Source organism: Scyliorhinus canicula, chromosome 10, assembly GCF_902713615.1.
Source record: "Scyliorhinus canicula chromosome 10, sScyCan1.1, whole genome shotgun sequence".
NCBI lineage: Eukaryota > Metazoa > Chordata > Chondrichthyes > Carcharhiniformes > Scyliorhinidae > Scyliorhinus > Scyliorhinus canicula.
The window spans coordinates 81,739,851-81,762,613 of NC_052155.1; the positions used below are offsets into that span (position 1 = coordinate 81,739,851).

The following is a 22,763-nucleotide window of genomic DNA, read 5'->3' on the forward strand; positions in this document are numbered from 1 at the left end:
ATGGGGCTGGACTCGAAGACTAGAGGGTTTGCGATCCTGATTAATAAGCGAGTGTCATTCAAAGCGGGAAGAATAGTTGTGGATGTGGGAGGGTCGGTACATTATGGTCAGTGGAAAGCTGGAGGGGCTGCTGTTGGTACTCGTGAATGTGTATGTGCTGAATTGGGATGATGTGGAGATCATGAGGAGGATTCTGGGGAAGATCCCAGACCTGGATTCGCATAAGCTGGTTATGGGGGGGGGGGGGGGGGGGGGGGGAAGAGAACTTCAACACAGTCATTAACGCAGGGCTAGACCAATCTAGCTCAAGGACAGGCAGGGTGCCAGCAATGGCAAAGGAGCTAAAGGGATTCATGGAGCAGATAGGGGGGTTGGACCCATGGAGATTTGGGCGGCCGAGAGTGAAGGAGTTTTCCTCCCGGATTTACTTTTTTATCCTCAACAGGGCTTTACTGACGGGGGTAGTGGACACTGAGTACTCAGCGATCATGATCTCGCCCCGCACTGGGTTGACCTACAGGTGAGCAAGGAGAGTAGCCAGCGCCTGCACTGGAGGCTGGACGTGGGACTTTTAGCTGATGAGGTGGTGTGTGGCCGGCTGACGAAATGTATCCAGAACTATCAGGAAGTCAACGACACGAGGGAAGTATAGGCTGCGGTGGTCTGGGAGGAGCTGAAGGCAGTGGTTAGGGCAGCTGATCTCGATAAGGGCCCACAGAGAGAAGGCAGACAGAGCAGAGACGGACCAACTGATAAAGGAAATACTACAGGAGGTATGCAGAGGCCCCAGGGGCAGGGCTTCTAGGGGAACGATGGAGCTACAGGTGGTGTTTGGCTTGTGAACTACAGGGAAGGTGGTAGAGCAGCTGAGGAAGACAAGGGGGGGGGGGGGGGGGTGCGATCTATGAATATGGGGAGAAGGCCAGTAGAATGCTTGCGCAGCAGCTTAGAAAGCGGGAGGCGGCCTGGGGGGAGATTGGGAAAGTAAGGGACAGAGATGGGAACCTGGTCAGAGATTCAGCTGGGGTCAATAAGGCGTTCGAGCATTCTACAGCAGGTTGTATGAGTCGGAACCCCCCCAGCTGGACCGGAGGGGATGAGGCAATTCTTAGGGGGGCTGAAGTTCACGAAGGTTGATGAAGACTTGGTAGAAGTGCTGGGGGCCCCGATCGGGTTGGAAGAGATAGCAGATGGGTAAAGCCCCGGGACCGGATGGGTACCCCGTGGAGTTTTGCAAACGGTTCTCTGGGATGTTGGGATCACTGCTGATGAGGACATTTAATGAGGCAAGGGAGAGAGGGGTGCTTCCCCCAATGATGTCCCAGACCACTATCTCATTGATCCTGAAGTGGGATAAGAACCTGGAGTTAGGCGGGTCTTACAGACTGATCTCCCTACTAAATGTAGACGTTTGATTTTTGGCTAAGGTCTTGTTCTCAAGGATTTAGGACTGCGTCCCGGATGTGATTGGGATGGATCAGACGGGATTTGTTAAGGGGAGGCAGTTTGGCGGCCAACCTAAGAAAGCTGTTGAATGTTATCATGATGTCCCCAGAGGTAGGGACGTAGAGATAATGGTCGCAATGGACACAATAAGGCATTTGACCGGGTGGAATGGGATTATCTGTGGGAGGTACTGGGGTGGTTTGGATTTGTGCGGGGCTTTATTGACTGGGTTAGGCTGCTGTATCAGGTGCCCGTGGCAAGTATACGGACGGACAGGCTGACATTGGGCTATTTTAGGCTGCACCAGGGACGATGCAAGGATGCCCCCTCCCCGCTGTTGTTCGCACTGGCCATAGAACACTGGCAATTGCGTTGAGAGCCTCAAAGGGCTGGAAGGGCCTGGTCCAGTGGGAGGGGGTGGGGGGGGGGGGGGGGGGGGGGGAGTGGTGTCGGTGTGGGAGTGAGTAGAGGCGGCATTTTGTAAGGGCACTAGTTTGGGGGCATTGGTAACGGCGCCTCTGCCGTTCCTGCCGGCACGGTACTCCACCAGCCCCGTGGTGGTCGCGGCCCTGAGAGTCTGGGGGCAATGGAGGAAACATGAGGGAGCATCGGTTTGCCCCGCAGAGGTTAGATGAAGGGTTCTGGAGGTGGCAGAGAGCAGGGATCGAGAGGATGGGAGATCTGTTTATAGAGGGGAGCTTTCCCAGCCTGAGGGAACTGGAGGAGAAATTTGAACTGACGGGAGGGAATGAATTTAGGTACCTGCAGGCATGGGACTTCCTATGCAGGCAGGTTTCAACCTTCCCACTCCTACCACCAGGTGTAGTTTCCAGAGTGTGGGTGGGAAAAGGGAGGGTTTGAACATTTTATAAGGAGCTTATGGGGTCAGAGGAAACACAGACCGAGGAACTGAAACACAAATGGGAAGAGAGTTAGGAGGAGAGTGGAGGATGGTCTCTGGGCGAATGCGTTGAGTAGAGTCAATGCGTCCACAAGATTTGCCAGGCTCAGCTGGATACAATTTAAGGTCATTCACAGGGCTCACATGACAGTGGCCTGGTTGAGCAGGTTCTTTGGGGTGGAAGACAGGTGCGCAAGGTGTGCGGGAGGACCAGCGAATCATGTTCACATATTCTGGACATGCCCGAAGCTTAGGGGATTCTGGCAGGGGTTTGCGGATGTGATGTCCAAAGTATTGAAAACTAGGATTTTCGGGGTGTTGGATGATCTGGGATTCCAGGAGGAGAAAGAGGCAGACGTTCGGGCCTTTGCTTCCCTAGTAGCCCGGAGACGGTTATTATCAGTTTGGAGGGACTCAAAGCCCCTGAAGTCAGAGACCTGGCTAACTGACATGGCGCGCTTTCTTTGTCTGGAGAAAATCAAGTTCGCCTTGAGAGGGTCAATGTTAGGGTTCGCCCGGAGGTTTGTCGACTTCTTTAGGGAAAATTAACAGTCAGCAGAGGGGGGGGGGGGGGGGGGGGGGGGGCCTGTGGGGTTAGTTTAGTGTAGAGTAGGGGGTTAGAAAAGGTGGTACCTGTGAGAGAGGAAGACGGTTTTTGCACAATGTTTATAATTGTATCTTCTGTTTCTTCTGTTACTGTTATAAAACTATAAATACCTCCAGAAAATGTTTATTAAAAAACAGTGTCTGAAGGGAAAATTTAGGGAACAGTGATCATCGTATCATAATGTTTAGGTTGACTATGGAGAAGGACAAGGAAAAATCCAGAGTAGGATTAATTAACTGGGGGAAAGCCAACTTCATTGAGGTAAGACAGATCTGGTACAAATAAATTGGCATCAAACGTTGGCAGGCAAAATGGTAACTGAACTATGGGCCACCTTTAGAGAGAGGATAGTTGGGCATAATCAAGGTATATTCGCATGAAGGGAAATATGGCAAACAAATCCAGAGCTCCATGGATTAAAAAAGAGATGGAGATTAAGATGAAGAAAAGGTGTGTTTATGACAGGCATCACTATCACAGTGGAGAACTGGGCTGAATGAGGAAGGTTGAAAGGAAGTGAGAAAGTAAATAAAAACCAAGTATGAAAATAAACTGGCAACTAACATAAAAAGAAATCAAAAGTTTTCCATCAGCATATAAATAGTAAAAAGGTGACAGAAGGAAAATGAAGTTTACACATGGCGGACATAGGTATAGCTAAGGTTTCTTTGAATCTGTCTTTATCAAGGAAGAAAATACTTGGAGTTAGAGACATGACAGGTTTTAACTAAGCACACAGGCAGGGAAAGGGGGAAGGGAGGAAATAACAAAGGGATCAGTGTTTGGATGGGATAAAAGGGGTGATATAAGTTAAAAGTATTGGGATAATAAAGAAACAAAAGATGGGTCTTGAAAGGTGTAAACAGCAGAATTATCTTCAAGTGCTGTCTAGAAACATTGGGACGTTGCATCTGAAGTTACTTTCCATTGAAACTTTGTGGATGTTTCTTTGTCGATGGAATTATAGAAATTTTAATACATAAGTAGAATATTAAGGTTCTTTGTATCTATGCTAATGCATTTTTTGTTTACTGGAGCTGGCTGGCTTAATTCCATTTCCCTGTACAGTGCAGTGTTTAATTCCCACTCCAAGTGTCTTTATTGAACTTGACTTTAATAGTCACTTGTAGTAATGCATTCTAGTAACCTGTTGGGCAGAAAAATATTTTGATCTTTCCCTTCATGCTTGCACTGTTCTGCAGTGCAATGTTTAAGTTGTAAAATGACTTGTGACAGCAGAATTTCCTATTGCATGCTCTCGAGGCACTTGGAAGTGAAGTGCGACCCTATCCAGCAAAGGATCAGAACCTGAATATATCAGCTTTTCCGAGTGCTTTGCAGCTGCCAAATCCAAATAGCAGCACAATGAAAGGTCACTTATTGTTAGTTGGCAGGGGAGAGCTTTTCTAGCACAGTAGTCTGTTCCTTCCCTGTGAATGTTTTTGTGTCTCATTTTTCTGAATGACAGAAACTTCACACTTACAGAGTGGGGAAAGTGAAATGACGTGTTATTGAACTAAAAAACAATTTTGCTGCACTAGAGCTTATTTCTGCCACTTGGGCCCAAATGATTGTTAGCATGAACTATTTTCCAGTTGATTAAGACCACATTAACTAGTTTTTCTTAAGAGTATCAGTGATATTCAGTCATTTAAGTTTGATTTAATTTATTTTCTAAATTGCAATTCAAGTTTATTTAAAGTAAATGCTAAATGATTATGGAGCAAATTATTGTAATTGTACAAAAGGTACCTATTTTTCTGACCGCTGTATGAAATTGCCTAAAGCTGGGAAAAGTTGAAAAGTTCTCCTCCCTCCTCACCCCATTTTGTATTCAATAAAAAAAACTTGCCAGGACGGTTATTCTAGCTGGGTTTCTTTAAGCTGTTCTGAATTTAGACTGGCTAAGGTATGCACATCTATCAAAGGTTTGTCGTTGTTTTAAAAAATGTCTGTTCTTGAATTATGGATTGGGAGAGAACTTAAAGTAAAAATTATTAGTACATCCCTAGAATTTATTAATAATAAATAAAGTATCCAAGCATAATGAGATGTCCCTACATTTTTGATTTAAAAAAAAAATTGTTAGCTTAAATCTATTTGTAGGATTTTTAAAAATCTGTGGAAAAGTTGAATGCAGAAGATAATTAACTGTACATAGTAGACAAAAAGAATAATCAAAAGAGAACATTGACAAATGGTACATCGATAAACATTGATTAATTACGGTGTGGAATAAGGGGCCAAACAAAGCAAATACATGAGCAAGAGCAGCGAAGGGTGCCATGAATAGTGTTCTTGCAGGAAACAGATCAGTCTGTTGGGAGGCATTTAGGAGTCTTGGAGCTGTGGGGAAGAAGCAGTTCCTATGTCTGGATGTGCGGGACTTCAGACTTCTGTACCTTCTGCCTGATTGATGGGAGGGTCTGGAAGAAGGCAATCCTTGGGTGGGGTGGGTCTCTGATAATGCTGTCTGCCTTCCTTAGGGAACGGGAGGTGTATACAGAATTAATGTGGGGGTGGCAAGCTTGTGTGATATGTTGGGCTGAGTTCACCACACTCTGCAGCTTCTTGCAATCTTGGACCGAGCAGCTGCCGTACCAGGCTGTGATGCAGCCGGATAGGATGCTCTCTATTGCACATCTGGAAAAGTTTGTGAGAGTCGATGCAGGCATGCCAAATTTCTTTTTAGCTTCCGTAGGAAGTAGAGATGGTGTTGGGCTTTCTTGACTGTTGAATCAACGTGAGTGGATCAGGACAGACTGTTGGTGACAGAAAAATACTTTTCACTGTACTGCGGTACATGTGACATCAAATCAAAGCAACTGCTTCCAACTAAGACAGAGTTCGAAAATGTATAACTTTGGCCTCTTGAATTGGAGATCATCATTCTGGGAGGATTTATTCAGTGATCAAGGAGGAGTTGAAATGCCTGAGGACAGAGACAGCTGGATCTGGGATGTGCAAAGCATTAGCTTGGTCGGCCTGAAGAAAAGACCCTGGCTCACAAGCATTGCTGGAACTGGACAATATCATGGATTTTGACCTTCCGATATTTTTATATGCTAGAATTCCAGAACCTCTGAAAACCTGCTTTAATTTTAAAATAAAACATCTTTTAAATGAAAACATGCAGCCTCTTACTGACTTGCCTCCTACAAGGGTTGTCCACCTGCCAACCGAAAGTATGCGGATTGGGGATAAGAATTAGATTTTTTTTAAGACCGATACTTCTCATCTCCCCAACCTGTACAAAATAAGCCAGTTCTAACCAACTGCTGGCTGGAGTCGAGTTTGTTTGTAATGTGACGTGGATTAAGTGTTAATGGTTTGTGTTGCCAAAAGCTTGTGCACCATGGGATGAGATTGTCACTACTCAATTATTGAGAACTCTATGAGCATTGTACTTCATCTTTTGATGCTCTTTGTTCCTCCAACTCTGGCCTCTTGGACGTCACCCCTCTCCCATTACTGACTTAGCGTTTTGTGTCTTTTATGGAAGGTAGATATGTTTGATATTTTCCAGGATACACATTTGGCCTTGGAGATTCAGATTGAGGTCTGATGATGATTGGAGTTTCCAGGGCTTTCCTTTTGAACTTGCTACATTTTAAAATTTGATTTTCTATGTACCCAGCAAGTCGTAGGATATTTTGAACTATCTTTCTTATGCTTTATTGTTGCTCTTTCCTTTCCTACTTTTGTGTTGTCAATCCATTCGTCCATAAATAGTCATGGATGAGCTGTGATTTCTTCGGTTAAAATGGGAAACACTGAAACCATAGTCTTGCTGCTCTACCCCTTCAAACTCTAATCCCTCCCCGCCAATTCCATCCTCCTCCCTCCTCAGCGTACCAGCCCCATAACCTCACCCATCACAAAGATTGCATCTCCAGAAAATAGCTTACCTTAGCGTATATACTGTTGAAACACTCGTGCATGAGTTTTCCACATCTAGATCCTGCTTTTGTAATGCTCTTCTGGCAGGCATTCCATTCGCCACCATTTCTTGTAAACACCAGCTCAATCAGAACTCTGTTACCCTTGTCCTAACCCACACAAAATGCCACTTGCTCATTTCTACTTGCACACTAATTTGCATTTTAACCAAAGTGTCTGAACTCCAATTTTTAATTGATCAACCTTGCATTCAAATTTATTGCCTTGCCACTGCCCCCGTCTCTGCAATATTGAATGCTAATCTTTCGGTGCTTTTTGTTCCTCCAACTCTGGTCTCTTGTACATCACCCCTCCCATTGTCACGTTATTGGCATTAGTGCCTTCAGTCATCTAGAACCTAAATTATAAACTCTCTTCTCTTTCAGACCATCCCCCTTAGCCATCCCTCCTAATATCTTCTTGGGAATATCTGGTTGAAATTGTAACCATTTCAAAGACAAGTAAAGGCTTGACATATAGATCACCGATGAAAAGTAACTAATATTGCTCTCATTTAACAAACTATTTCAAACTTAAAACTAAAAAAATCCTACTAACAATATCAACTTGTTCAGTGTAGAGCTGTTATGAACATGGTGAAAAGATTTGAATTTAAAATGCTTCAAGAACCCTTTTTCAGTAACCTTTAAAACTCTAACATTGCAAGCAAGAGCATTTACATTTTACTTAGATACAATGTTGAGGGAGGAAGGTGTGTTCACAGGGCAAATTCATTATAAACAACATACCATTTTGTTGTTGTCATAGATTATTGTTTGGCTTCAGTTAGAATAGTGTGTTTAATTTTGGTCCAGGTATGGTGGCTTTTAAGGCTTTGGAATGGGTACAGAGTAAGGCCAGAAGATTAATACCCAATTAAAAATGCCTTATTGTCACCTAGATCAGTTAATTTTCAAACTCGGTCACAGGCGGGTGCCGGGAAGATTGCAGGGCCATCAGTTGCAGCGTTCCCAATCCCGGGAAGAAATGTCCAATGGCCGTGACCGGCTTTTAAAAATGCTGGCGGTGACCAGCTTACAGAATGCCGGCTGTCCCATGGATGCATACCCCCTCAGCAATGTGCAGGCATGGAGTCCAGTGAGACAGGCTGCTTCCTCCTGATGTCAGTGTGCTGATCTGGGAGCAGATTCTTTCAAAACATCGATGGAGTCTTCCTGCCAGAAGTGGCACGCAAGTCACGCGTCCGGTACATGGCGTCACATGCTGTGGGGCGTGAGAGAGATTCGTCCATTTTATAGCTGCCAGCTGTGCTGCTGTGAGCTCCAGGGCATCTGGTGAACAACCCATTAAGAAGAAGCTGAAATCAAGAACAAAGCAGTGTAAAGATGATTTATTGAGGTATGGGTTTATTAATTGTTCCAATGCAAATCAGAATGCAAAGCACATGTTTATTATATTTAGGGAAGTACTGGCAAATGAAAGATTAAAACCCTCAAAACTTCTAAGGCTTTTGAAGACTAAGCATGTCATGTTTGAGGACAAACTTCTTAATTTTAAAAAAAAGGATGCAGTGAGAACTTTAATTATCAGCTGATGTCTGTAGCAGAAATGTAATATTGAATGGCTAAGTGAGATCGTGAGGACCCAGCAGGTTCACCTGTCACATTAAAGGTACGCAAAATGGTGGGTCGCGAAGGTTGGCCGGCATGGGTCGCAAAGGTTGTCTGGTTGGTTAAAAATGGTTTCCTGGCAAAAAAGTTTGAAAAACACTGACCTAGATTGTCTCAATGAATTTGTTTTCCACTTTTAGCAGAGGCATAGAATTGAGGGTGATTTGACTAAGGTTTATAAATAATGAAGGGACCAGATTGCATTTATGTATATCAATTATTTAAATTGAATAAATTAGGGAGGATTAAGGATCGCGCATCGTATTTACGTAAGGGCGAAACTACCATGGATGTTGGGCAGAGGTTCTTTCCCAGTGATATCAAAAACCGTGGTAAAGCTTAGTAATTAACAGCTAAGAGTTCAAGGAAGGAGACCAGTTGTTCAGGAGCTTTTTCAAACTATTCCCAGAGTTGAAAGTACAAGCTACTGAATTTGAATTCAAATAATGTTTGATTCTAATTGAAATTGCGCAAAGATTGTACATTTATTTGTTAATTTGAATTCAAATTATTAATAAATTAAATTTCCACCCCAAGTGGGGTAACAAATCTGCTGCTTGCTTCTAAAATCAAACGTGTGATCAGCATTTGGGTCCTTCATGTCTCAGTGCTCGAGCTCCTTTGAGCAGTGTTGCCCAGTGATTGGAATTGGAAAGTAGTTTGTAAAAGGTTTTAGGATGGGTTTGAGAGCACGTTAGTCGAAAATGCCACTGTGGAAAAGGGCATTATTAACTATATGCAGAAACAACCTGTTGACATGGAGAACGGAAATGTAATATCAGCTCCAGCCTCTCCCTATCCAGAAATCAGAAGAGAAAACTGAATAGATTGAGAAATTTTCAAACTAAAGGAAGAGGGTACCTAACTGAGCTTGTCCTAATACTGCATCAACTGAGAGCTGGTTCAAGCATGATTGAATGGTTATCCTTCCCGGACTCTGACTTGATGTTACTGAAAAAGTGAATGAATTTGCTGAAAGCATTCAAACACCAGAAACCCTAGAGCCCCCTGTTAGCCTTTGGCTGCTATTGAGGAAAGAGTCAAGAGTTCTCCTTTTTTCAAAGCACCTTTATTTTGCTTGAACACACTCTCTATACAAAGCTCTATCACCACACCACAACAAAGAAGAGCCACCTGCAACTCCTTTGCATATCAGTGTCAATTATTTGATATGTAACATCAATGAGACATCCAATTGGAATGTCTCTTAACCCATTCCTTAACACCCCCAACCCCCCTTGCTGCGTAGATTTTTACCCCATGTCTACATTTCAGATCTGCCCCTTCCACCAGCAAGCTGCCTCTATGCCTTCCACTGTCCCAGCCCTGTACTTGTAATTACCTTTGACTGGGAAGAATAACCTCTGCTCCCATGAGCCGTTCACAGAAGACCAACTAACAACATTTGAAAACATCTTGCAAAAGCAAAGTATCCCTATTCTTTCAATACATTCATTCACTTTTTCAGTAACACCAGATCAAAGAGTACTTAAGGAAGTAGCCATTGAAATAATGTTAGCATTGGTGGTCATCTTCAAAGATTCTGTACACTCTGTAGCAGTTCCTAGATGTTGGAGGGTAGCTAATATAACCCCACTATTTAAAAATAGAGGTGGAGAGAAAACAGGAAATTATAGACCAGTCAGCTTGCTGCCGGTAGTGGGGGAAAATGCGAGAGTCCATTAAAATAGATTTAATAGCTGAGTACTTAGAAAATAGTGGCAAGATTCGACAGAGGCAGCATGGATTTATGAAAGGGAAATCCCGCTTGACAAATCTACTGGAGTTCTTAGAGAATCTAATTAGTAGAGTTGATGAGGGGGAAGCCAATGGATGTGGTTTATTAGGACTTTCTGAAGGTTTTTGACACAGTCCTGACAGTCCCACATAAGAGATTAATGTGTAAAATTAAAGTGCATGGGTTACTGTATTAAGATGGATAGGAAAATGGTTGACAGGAAACGAAGAGTAGGATTTTCGAAATGGTAGGCAGTGACTAATGGGCGTATTGCAAGGTGCCAGGACGCCAGCTATTCACATGATATATTAATGATTTAGATGAGGGAACTAAATGTAATATCTCCAAATTTATAGGGGGAGGGGAGAGGAGAGTGAGCTGAGAGGAGGATGCAGAGATGCTTCAGTGTGATTTGGTTACGTTGAGTGATTGGGCAAATGAATGCCATACAGTATAATTTGGATAAATATGAAGTTATCCACTTTGAGAGCAAAAACAGATTATTATCTCAATGGCCATAAATTAGGAGAGGGGAATTTCCAATGAGTCTTGGGTGTCCTTGTATACCAGTTGCTGAAAGTAAGCATCCAGGTGCAGCAGGAGGTAAAAAGGAATATGGTATATTGGTCTTCATAGCGAAAGGATTAGAGTACAGAAGCAGGGATGTTTTGTTGAAATTACAGTCTCCTTATGCGAGGAAGGTGGTTGTTGCTATAGAGGGAGTGCAGCTAAGGTTTGCCAGACTGATTCCTGGGATGGCAGACTGACGTGTGAGGCGAGATTGAGTCGGTTAGCATTATATTCACTGGAGTTTAGAAGAATCAGGGGGAATCTTGTCGAAACCTACGAAATTCTAACAGGAGTAGACTGGGTAGATGCAGGAATGATGTTTCTGATGGTGGGGGGTGTCTAGAACCCCACGTCATTGTCTAAGGATATGGGATGGGGAGATATTTCTTCACCCAGAGAATGGTGAGCCTATGAAATTTCCAACACACAAAACATTTGAGGCCAAAACATTGTATGTTTTCAAGAAGGAATCAGATATAGCTCTTGGGGTTTAAGGGATCAAAGGATGTGAGGGGAAAGTGGGGAACAGGTTAACAAGTTGGTTGATCAGCCATGATAGTGATGAATGGTGGAGCATGCTTAAAGGGCTGAATGGTCTACTTATGCCCCCCATTTTCTATGTTTTTAAATAGAACAGCAATCCTTCCTTGACTATCATGCATGGTTGAACCAGCTCACAGGTGATGCCGTATCAGGTCAAACTCAGATAGGTACTCTGAACTAATAATGTTTCTCACTGCCACAGAAGTCTCAGTGAGGGATCTTGAGATGTATGTTTAAAAATGCACTCTTTATTGGTAGTCTTCAAATATTTACAGTTCCCAGGTTACTATTGTGCACCATGCTGGCTGGCTGCTTGCTTACAGAATTTTGTTCTCGACTGTTCTCTCAGATATCCTTGCCATGTGATTCCTTGCATCACACCTTGGGCAGAGCTATTCATCAGTCTCATGTTAACCTTTGCTCTGCGGAACACCGTTCCATTATATTGTATTCCATTCAGGTACATAATACAACACCCTCTAGCTCAGTGATGATAGAACTCTAGTTTTTGTGCTGCTCGGAGAGGTCATGCTTCTTGGCCACTGGGGTATTAAACTGAGCTGCTGTGCTCGCTGGATGTATGTAAATTGAACATGTAGGGCTCAAGGTACAGCTGTTTGAGAGAAAATGCTAAATCACATGTTCCCGCATGTGAATGCAACCAAGCTAATATTTCTACCACAAAGCACTTATGATGCAAGCAGTGGGATGCTGGTGTGATTTGATACCAAGAGATAGCACTAAAGCAATTTTGGGTGTAAAAAGTGATTGCTGAGAGTGAAGCAATTTTTGTGAAATATTCTGAGTCCAATCCACAAATCTGAGTCCAATCTATTCATCACAGGAGGAGTTAAAAGCAAAATTCATTACCGGCTGCTTCAGCATTGTAAAATCATCCCATCGGGGAGGATTTGGTGACTGTTGAGAACACAATAAATGCATGCTGCTAACTCTGAAGCACTTGTGCTTCTCAGCGCCCTGTATTCTCGGTTGTCACTGCCAACAAATGTGACTTTTGAATCCATTGTTAGTTGTTGAGGAATTTCTTACGCCTAGATTACTGACTGATAATGGTGTTAATGAATTCTGCATGGGAGAAAGGTGTAGTTCGTTAGTGAGGAAGGTGTTTTGGTAAATGTATCCAAATGAGCAGACTCAGGTATACGAAGCGTATTGTGTAACTGGTTTGATGTCTGGTTATGTGTGGTTGCTTACTCGGATCTTTGAATAGATTTTTTTTTCATTGATGGACCTGCCAACTAGCCATAATTAGAGTTTAGAAAAACACACACAATTAAAGTGACTTAAAGTGAAATATTGGATAATTTATTACTTTTTTTTAGCAAAAGTCTACTTTAGCTAGCAAGAGTAGGCTGTATCTGGTGGTAATGGCATAAAGGCTAAGCAGCTGTTCGATGTAAGAAATCTGGCTAAAAGGAAAAATTGAATCTTGCTCAATGAAGTGATAGTTTGTGTGCAGGTTTGAGATTAGGTTTCTTAAGCTGATTGACATCTTGGCTCGCGTGACACCAAGTTCCTTCAGACAGAACTTTCCAAACCCACAACCACTACCAGCAAAAACAATGGTTCTCAAACTTTTTTTCTATATGCGGACCAAAGATCATCATCAAATGCATTTACAGACCACAATGTACACGAGCCATTTTAAACATTTTTTTTACATAGCCTACAGCTGGCTGGCATCAAACTTGTATATCAACAGGTATTAGAAAAAAGCTATTTTTAATAGTTTATGATGCACACTCACAAATACATTGTGGACTATATTACAACAGGATATTTGTGAAGCTGCTTACATTGCGATTATTAGACATACAGGTACCCAAGGTTCCCCTCCAAGTCACTCGCCATATTAACTTGGAAATATATCGCTGTTCCTTCACTATGACTAGGTCAAAATCCTGAACTCCCTCCTTAACAGCACTCTGGTGCACCTACACCACATGGACTGCAGCAGTTCAAGAAGGCAGTTCACCATCACCACCTTAAGGGCAACTAGGGAGGGCAATAAATGCTGGTCTAGTCAGCAACATCCACATCCTGCAAATTAAAACAAAAAACATTCATACAAGTGACTTGGGATACTGTGAACAATAATGTTACACTTGTGTGATATCAAACATAATGTGATATAAATTGACATGATACGGGATGAATAATTCTCAGGTGTATAAATTAGAAGGATAATGCCTGCTGGTGATGCATCCCAAAGAAGGGAACTTGTTGGAGGAGGGTGATGCACATGAACAACTAATGGGAACCACTAGCTGCCACCATGGTTGTCTTGGGTCTGGGATAGACATGGTATCTTTTGGAATTACCTGTTACCCTAAGAATGCTAGCATCGACTGTTATCCGTAAAAATCGTTGTTTATTTACAGATCTGTGTACATTTCGGTACTCTATAGATCTGTTTCTTGATCATGTGACCGTACATCAATAGTTAGAACAGTATCAGATGCTCCTGATGTTAACCCTTTACAGATGGTGTGTTCAACCAAGTTGAATTCTGTGGAAAAGTCGGGAAGTGAGGAAGGATAAGAAACCACTATTTCTCAGTTCTCAATAGATTCTTATGCTAATTGAAGGTGGAATTAAACTTTGGATAAAATTAGTAGTTTTTTGTGTGTGACTTTGCAGTGCTCTCTTGTCATTTATTTTATGCTCATAGTGTAATGCAATAGAAGCTCAAATAGGTGGTAAATTGTGAAAATGAATCCATGTTTCTGGAGTCAAAAAGGAGCTTCTGAGCAGTTGAAATTTCGCCTGGAAATTATATTTTTTACAGTAAATGAACTGGATTCTAGTGAAGTATTTTAAGTATTAATACAGTATTGGTGTTAACTCTTCAATTGCTGCTCTTCAATTTTTATTTTTGGCAAACTAGTATTAGATCCACAATTTTGTGTTTAATGGATTAGGGTGGCATTATCCAGAATTAGTTTTATGCTAAGAAAAGTGATCATTTGAGCTACATTGTAGGTGGAATCTGCAGAAAGATGGACAACATTTTACTTAACTTATTTTCTTCATTAAATTCATCACAAAAGACAGGAAAACATGACTTTTTTTTTAGCGGGGCAGGTCTTCATAGCACCTGGCCTTAATCTACAATCTTTCTGGAAAACAGATCGATGTTTGACACAGGAAAAGGGCATTCTGGGCTTTGTAACAAAGCTCTGTTTTACCGGTAACATGGCGGTTAGCGCAATGACTTCACAGCGCCAGTGTCCCAGCGCCAGTGTCCCAGGCTCGATTCTCGGCTTGGGTCACTGTCTGTGCGGAGTCTGCATGTTCTCCCCGTGTCTGCTTGGGTTTCCTCCGGGTGCTGTGGTTTCCTCCCAAAAGTCCCGAAAGACGTGCTATTAGGTAATTTGAGCATTCTGAATTCTCCCTCTGTGTACCTGAACAGGCGCTGGAATGTGGCGATGAGGGGCTTTTCACAGTAACTTAATTGCAGTGTTAATGTAAGCCTACCTGTGACAATAAAGATTATTACATGCCCAAATGCAAACGAGCATTTCCTGCTGCCAATTTTATTTTATCAAATAGTAATCTGTTCAGTCTATTTAAACTGGATGAATGTGACTCGTCGATAATCTGTATATGATGTTTTGTTTCTACCAATACAAGTGGTATACCATATTTCAGACTTGCAGCACTTCCAGGTTGTTTCACCACACTTGTGTTATTTTTTAACAAATGATTTGAACAAGGGCAGCTGTTGCACAATTAACACCAATATCATATTTTATACAAGAGAGCGAGATTGTGTTGTAAGGTGTCATTTTGTAACATGCATGCTGCTCAGGAATGTGTTTACAAACCCATTTGAGTTTACCTTGTGTAAGATGCATCACGACCAGTATCATTGAGTTGACCTTGCTGCATAAGCATATTAATCAGACGAGCATCTTCAGAAATGTCGATGAACCAAACAAATGTTCCTTCTTTAGTTGCAGTCTATTATTCCCTACTACAGCCAAATGTGAGTTACAATCTGCTTCAGTTTTGTGGAAATATGTATTCAGTAACATTTCTATGAACAAAAGAATCTGGATTAACTTTTTTTTATCTTAAATTGTTACTAGGAGGAGCAGTTTTATGGTATAACTGTAGCATTCCAAATATTGTAAAAGTTCTCTGCACCAGAGAAACACAACAGAGGTTGTGTTTACATAACTGCTTTGCCATGCAAACAGTTCTGATATGAGCAAACGTGCATTTGTTTTTAAATATTCCACCATTAGATATCTACACATGAGTATTCTGAGATTCATTGGGTTTCCTTATCACAGAATTGTTGTGGTGCAGAAGGAGGTCATTGGCCCATCTGGCACCAACTCTGCAAATGAGCATTATGACTTTGTGCCTTTCCCCTGCCTTTTACCCGTACCCCTGCACATTGTTTCTATTCAGGTAACCTTTTGTATACCTCAGTTGAACCTGGCTCCATCACAATTCCATGCAGTCCATTCCAGACCTGAACCACTCTTCGTGTGAAAAAGTTTTTTCTCACTTTCCATTTGCTTCTTTTGCAAATCACCGTAAATCTGTCCCATCCCTTTTGAATCTTGTACAAGGAGGAACAGTTTCTCCTTATATACTCTGTCCAGCCCCCTCATGATTTTGAGCATCTCTAGCAAATCTCCTCTTATCAGCCTTCTCTCTGCAAAGAGAACAGCTCCAACCTCTCCTACATATTCTCATAACTGAATTTTTAAAAAAATCCCTAGCACCATTCCTGTAAACCTCTTCTGCATTCTCCAATAAGTTCACATCCTTCCTTTAGTGTGGTGCCCAGAACTGTGCACAATCCTCCTCCAGCTGAGGCCTAACTAGTGTCTTGTATATCTGTTTGCCCTACAAATCTTGTCTCTGGGCACTTTATACCTATACAAAATGAGCTTGGATATATCGTTACTTTTTTTTTTACAATACTGACCTGAATTTGGTGACAATATATCTGTTTTTATCTGAGATAGTTGTAATGGCCTGAGTTTGCAATATCAAAAAAAGATTAGCACGTGGCCTTAATTTAGGTGTTCTCGTTGGACTGTAGAAAATTGGGCCTTGCTTTCCTCTATCAAAATTTCTGGCTATTGCAAGGTCATCCTCAAATGGAAAGATAATCTGACTTTTTTCTCTCCACATTTGTGCTTAAATCACTACCAAGCAGGTGTGAGGAGCTCATGGACCTCATGTCAATAAGACTGATACCATCACTGTACCCACCAATCCAAGGTTTAAGTAAAAAGGACGACAAACCGTAATAGAATTATGACCAGCTAAATGTTTTGGAGTACTGTCAACTGGGCAGTAAATATTGAGCAAGTCGCTTGGAGATTGCCTTTGCCCTTCTTTGAAATAGTGCTTTGAGATCTTTTTCATCCATTTCAGAGGTCAGGCAAAGGTTTGGTTTAACATCTCAACAGAAAGACTATACCTTCAATGGCACAGCACCCTCTCATTACTGTAATGATGGATCCGCTTAAATTGTCCTCGAATCTCTGCAGTATCCTGACCTCGAAGTTGAGAGTGCTCCACTGACGCCAGCACATAGACTGTCTTAATGTGTAATAGTTCCTGATATGAAGTTGCAGAACTTCCAAGACACAAAAATGCAGCGTTGAAAGTTAAATATGCTGAAGGCCCATGGTGCCCTTGATGTTCATTCTGAATTCTCAACTGTAAACTTAAAAGGATGTCGGGTGCGCGAGATGTTTGAATTTGGTGTGTTTTGGGCATGTGTCTGATACTGCATGTACCTGTTGCCAGGTTGAGTATGCTTTTTAAATCCTTGGCTTGGATGATCTTTTAATTAGACAACTGTATTAGTTTCTTCATAGTTGGCTTGTAGTTTTGAGATTGCACCTTGTAGATCTAGCACAAGTTGATATATCATTCTGTGTTGCTCATTTGACTTGAAGCATGTTGCTGTTCCCTATAGTTTGGTATTCCTAAAGAATCCTTGTGCGCTTTACAGTCTAATCTTTCAAATTCTATTCTAGAGGAGGTAGGCAACTTGCGGTAATTGTAAAATGTGGATGGAGTTCTTCCTATGGTTGTTCAGGATAACATTACTGGTACTTGACCTCCCAAGGTGACAGAGTCGAAAAGATTGGTATAAATGGCCCATTCCAAATCTGCTCAATTGAAAAGCAAACCTCCAGCATTTGGTGAGCATGTAATTAAATGTTTTAAATTCATTTTCTCAGCTGGGGAAACTTTCTTATTTAAATTTCAGATTGACACAAGACCATTATATTGCTCATTCTAAAAGTGGAGCTTTTAACATTCAGCAATCACCATTGCATTTTGAGGTCTTGTATCCCCAGTTTTGACATCCTGTTTGTCTAGTCAGTGGCCATACCTGATGTTTTACTGATATAAACTCATCTAGTGTTACTGTAAACAGAGTCAAAAGATCATCTGTCTGACTGTGGGTATACAATTCTGTAGGTGCAGTGAAATCTAAGTCTTAAGTCTGAAGCTACAGAGTGTACAGGATGCGAAGGTATATTCAGGTACCAAGAGCTGAACCTGAACAAGTCTACAGGTTTAACACTGGGTGGGAACCAAGATCCGTGCTGTCTTGTGGTAAGTTAGAATAATATACCTTATATTTATCCTGCACTTTATCTAGATTTATATGATAAAACAGTATTTATGTGGGATATGTAATTAGTTTGATATCTGAAAAATTAGGATATTGACATTCTCTCACAAGAAACCCTACAAAATACAACGGACTGATTTTAGACAAGTCTGTTATGTATAAATCTTTCAAACATTTGGACTAAAATATTTTAAATACACTACAGAGTTTCTGCAGGGGTGTGTTGATCTCCCATGTTATTTGGAAAAGCCAGAGAATACTGTTCACAATGTTTATCGAGTTCTCCCGATCTTCCACTGAAGTTGCAATGGATGATCGGAGAATCATGTGGAAATTCCAGATGGATATGTGTTGCAATATATATCGCTTGATGAATTCTTAAAAGTAGCCTTACATATATTAGTTGCATAGCTGTGCATAGTTTTTGCAGCAGAAATATGCCATTTGGCCAACTTTGCAATTAGTGTCCACCGGAATGACAGGGAGTAGGATAGCTTGATCTTGGTTTCGGACAATGCTCGGCACAACATCGAGGGCGAAGGGCCTGTTCTGTGCTGTACTGTTCTATGTTCTATGCCAAACCCTTCCGTGAAGACATCTTTTAGTCTTGCAACAAAAATAACTCCAACCAATTCAATCTTTCCTGTTGGATATAATCTCTCTATTCTAGTGTCATTCTAGTAACCCTTATTGGCACCTCCTCCAGTGCCTCTGTTCTTTTATCACGCTGTTTACAATCTTCAAGTGTGGGCTAACCCACAGTACTGTGTAACTTAATTTTTATCCTTTTCAATTCTATACTTCTAGGAATACATTCAGTGCTTTTTAATGCCTTAATATGACGACTTATGTCGTTACTTTTTGTGCTTTGTGTACTTGTAGTTCCAGGTTCTTCTATTCCTCTATTGCATTTAGATACTTATTTTCCAAGGAGTGTGTGGCCTCCTTATTCTTTCAGCCAAAATGTACCACTTCATTATTTTTCCATATTGCATTTGGTGATCCATATTGCATTTGCCAATTACATTTCCATTCGGCAAGTTTATTAATGTCTTTCTGTATTTTGTTGTAGTCCTCTTCTGCAATAACTACACCCACCAATTTGATGTTATTTACAAGTTTTGAAATGGCACTTTGGTTTAAAGAAATCCAATTGTTCATGTACATGATGAATAGCAGTGAATTCCAGCACTAACCCTTAACCCGTTCCAACGTTTTTTTAAAAACCTGTCTTTGTCATTTTTTTTTCTCTCCCATTTTATAGCGTGGTTACTATCCATTCTCATACTTGTTCATGACCTCTTGTGTTCTGATTTTGGTCTTGAGTCTACAATACAATCTTGATTGAAGGCTTTTAGGAATTCTAAACGTATGCTCATAATCCTTATCTGCCTTTCTCTTGCAACTTCAAAAAATGCAATAACATTAGCTAAGCATAATTTCCCTTTTGAAATATGTGCTAACTACTCAATTTCTAAATGGTTTGCTATTGCTACGTAAGGATATCTCACCCCTAACTTCTAATTTGCTATTGATCAGGACCAGAGTTTTATTCTCTAAGGTTGATTAGTTAATCTTTTATCCACTTCTTGCTACTTTAAATGTCTTGATCTTTTATTCAACGTCAATTCCACCACCTTGATCTCCCTAGTAAATACTGAGGTAAAGTAATTATTTGATGTCTGTGATTTTACTGCTAATACCATAGTTTACCATGTCTGTTTCCTAAGGCTGTATCCCTCAATTAATTTTTATTTTTTTATTTGTAGAATGCTTTACTATTTTTTACATTCCTTGGCAATTTAATTTTGGAGTTTCGTCTTGCCTTTTGAATGTTTTTAATCTCTTTCTTAGGTGTTTTTTATTCTCTTTTGCCATTCTCTCTATTTTTGTCTCTGCGCTTAATGTATACCTTTTCTTTTAGCTTCAAGTTTGCCCTTTATGTCTTTATTCATCCATGCTGTGCCCTTATTGGCTAGTTTGTTCTTGATTTTCAGTGAGATATATTTCTCCGGACCCTCTTAATCACCCCCATGTTAAATGTTCCCCATTGCTGACCTAGTTCAGTAAAATCTTCTAGTTTACAATCCTTAATTCCATTGTCACCTTTTTATCAGCCCCCACCACCCCGCTGTATTACTTTGGTCTTTGTCTTCTGCCCTATGCAATCTTAACCGTATGATGTTTCTTTCCCCTTATGTTTCTTATATTTGTTCTCGTTAATTTCCCATTACTAGCTCCAGCTGTGCTCCCTCTTTTAATATGCTGTTTAACTGTGGTAAATAAGGAAAAGGTGTCAAATTTATTTTGTAGATTTTTTGTTTGTTCTGTCCAGCTGGTTACTGTGCATAATTTCTGGTGACAGATGGATGGGCAGTTGGGCCATTGGAAGATGACAATTTTTGCTAGAAGTGTTGCTTTTAGTTCTCAACTATAATATTGTTATGTCTGGCAGTGATTTTTGGATGTAGCAGTGACCTTGATTGAATGCACCAGAGATGATCTCTGTGTTATGTGCTGACGTGTCTGCTGCCATATGTAACATTCTCTTAACTATTACATAGGAAATGCTTATAAAATGTATTTTATACGGACAGCTTTCATACGATGGATCTTATGGTTCCTGTGCATTGTTTGTCGCTATCATAGTTTGTTCCATTAATAAGGAAGTTGTTACTGGAAAATCTAAAGCATTATCTCTGAATTGATACAGTGCTGGAGGCCAATCGTCCATCGTGTCTACACCAGCTCTCCGAATGAGCAATTCCCAGAGCAATTCTCTTGTCTTCTCCTTGTAACCCTGCATGTTCTTCTTTTCAGATGACTGTCTAATACCCTTTTGAATGCCTTGATTGAACCTACCTCCACCATCTCGCAGTACATTCTAGACATTAGCCGTTTGTTGTGTGGAAAAGTTTATTTGGGGAACAGTTTCTCCATATCTGCTCTGTCCAGACCCCTCATGATTTTGAATGCATCTCCTTTCTCCAAGGAAAGCAGTCCTAACTTCTCCAATGTATCTTCATAACTGAAACTCTTCATCCCAGCAACCATTCTTGTAAATTTTTCTGCACTCTCCCCATTGCCTTCACATCTTTCCTGAAGTGCGGCGTCCAGAACTGGATGCAATACTTTAACTGAGGCCAAACAAGTTCAATATAACCACCTTGTACTAGAATTATTTGCCCCTATTAATAAAGCCTAGGATACTGTACTCTTCATTAACTGCCCTTTCAATCTGTTCTTGATGACTTCTGCATAAATACACCCAGATCCCTTCACTCCAGCACCCCTTTAAGAGTTGTAGCTTTTATTTTATTTTATGTTGTGCCGATTCTTTGAGTCGCAATCACCCTTGTGGGGGGAATGGTGGTGGTGTGCTTAGGCATGTGATTGGGGGGTGCAGTTGTGGGATCCAGTGGTTAGACGTCTCAGGAGTTAGAAGTGGTTTTATTCCTTTTAACCTTTCCTGAGCAACGATTCTCCAAAAAAGTGGAAGCCATCCGAAGTTTCGTGTTTCGGATGGTTTCAGATGCAGGATAATTTCCTAACGGAAGTCGAAAATTCCTGGGCAATTCCCATGCAGTCCTTGCATGGGGACTTCCAGGATGTCCTCCAGCTCATCTTCAGGACTTCCACCAGTGCATCTTCAGGATATGACTCTCTGCAGAATGGAAAGCCTGGGCCATCGTGTCTCCATGTTCTTTCTACCAAAATGAATCACTTCATATTGAACTTCATCTGCCACCTGTCTGCCCACTTGACCAACTTTATCTATATAATTTTGAAGTTCTACACTATCCTCCAAGATTTACCCAAGTTTCGTATCGGCCACAAACTTGAAGTTGGGCCGTGTGTGCCAAGGTCTAGATCATTAAAATGTCAAGAAAAGCAAGGGTCCCAACACTGACCCCAGCGAAATTCCACTACAAACCTTCCCCAAGCCCGAGAAACATCCATTAACTACTACTTGGTTTTGTATTTTCTCAGCCAATTTCATATCCTTCTTGATACTGTCCCTTTTATTCCTTGAGCTAACGTTGCTGAGAAGTCTGTGATGTGGCACTGTATGAAATTCTTTTTGGAAATACATAGAGAACATTTCCCTTCCCAACCTCTTTTTAAAAAAAAACAACTCCAGTCAGTTGAACACAATTTTCCTTCAATAAATCCATGCTGGTGTTCTTTAATTAACCTGCATTTGTCCATGTGATGGTTAATTTTGTCACAGATTATAATTTCTCAAAGTTTCCCCACTACCAAATTTAAACTGACTGGTCTGTAGTTGGGCTGTATTACAGTTGCATCATTTGAAAAAGGGTATGATTTTTGCAATTCTTTAGTCCTCAATCTTAAGCCAATCCAATATCAATGCTATATTAATGCCCTTTTTCACCAATGCTTGGGTAATAGCATCTTTCTTGGTAAAGACAGAAACCAAGTTGTTATGGCCCCCTGGCTACGGCGAGGTCAATTCCAGCCCCCCCTCGACGGAGTCGCAACAATTGAATTAACAAGTAATTTTTAGAATTCTTAATTTGGCACTTGGCTGCCCAGTAATTGAAGTTACCAAGTTTGTAAATAACAAGTGTTATGATGAAATGTGCAGCAAATGCAACTGGTTAACTATTACCTAATTGCTGACACCCCCCCCCCCCCCCCCCCCACTTTAACTTGCGCCCCACCCTATATATTTTACACACACACACCAAACAAAGAGGGGGTGAATAATAATAAACAAAAGGGAA

The 22,763-nt window shown here is 41.2% G+C and overlaps 1 protein-coding gene across 8 annotated transcripts in view; it reads left to right on the forward strand.

Annotated features, from left to right (window-relative positions):
* The window catches only part of LOC119972479 (protein EFR3 homolog A-like), a 209,342-nt gene that overhangs the window by 30,757 nt on the left and 155,822 nt on the right, over window positions 1-22,763 (forward strand). For 6 of the 8 annotated variants that reach the window (XM_038809233.1, XM_038809236.1, XM_038809237.1 and 3 more), the window contains one exon: window positions 17,859-17,996. The exons of the other annotated variants lie outside the window; for them this stretch is intronic. In XM_038809233.1, coding sequence (XP_038665161.1) covers window positions 17,906-17,996 — 91 coding nt within the window. In that variant the 5' untranslated portion in view covers window positions 17,859-17,905. The remainder of the gene's footprint in view (window positions 1-17,858; window positions 17,997-22,763) is intronic. 8 annotated transcript variants of the gene reach the window in all.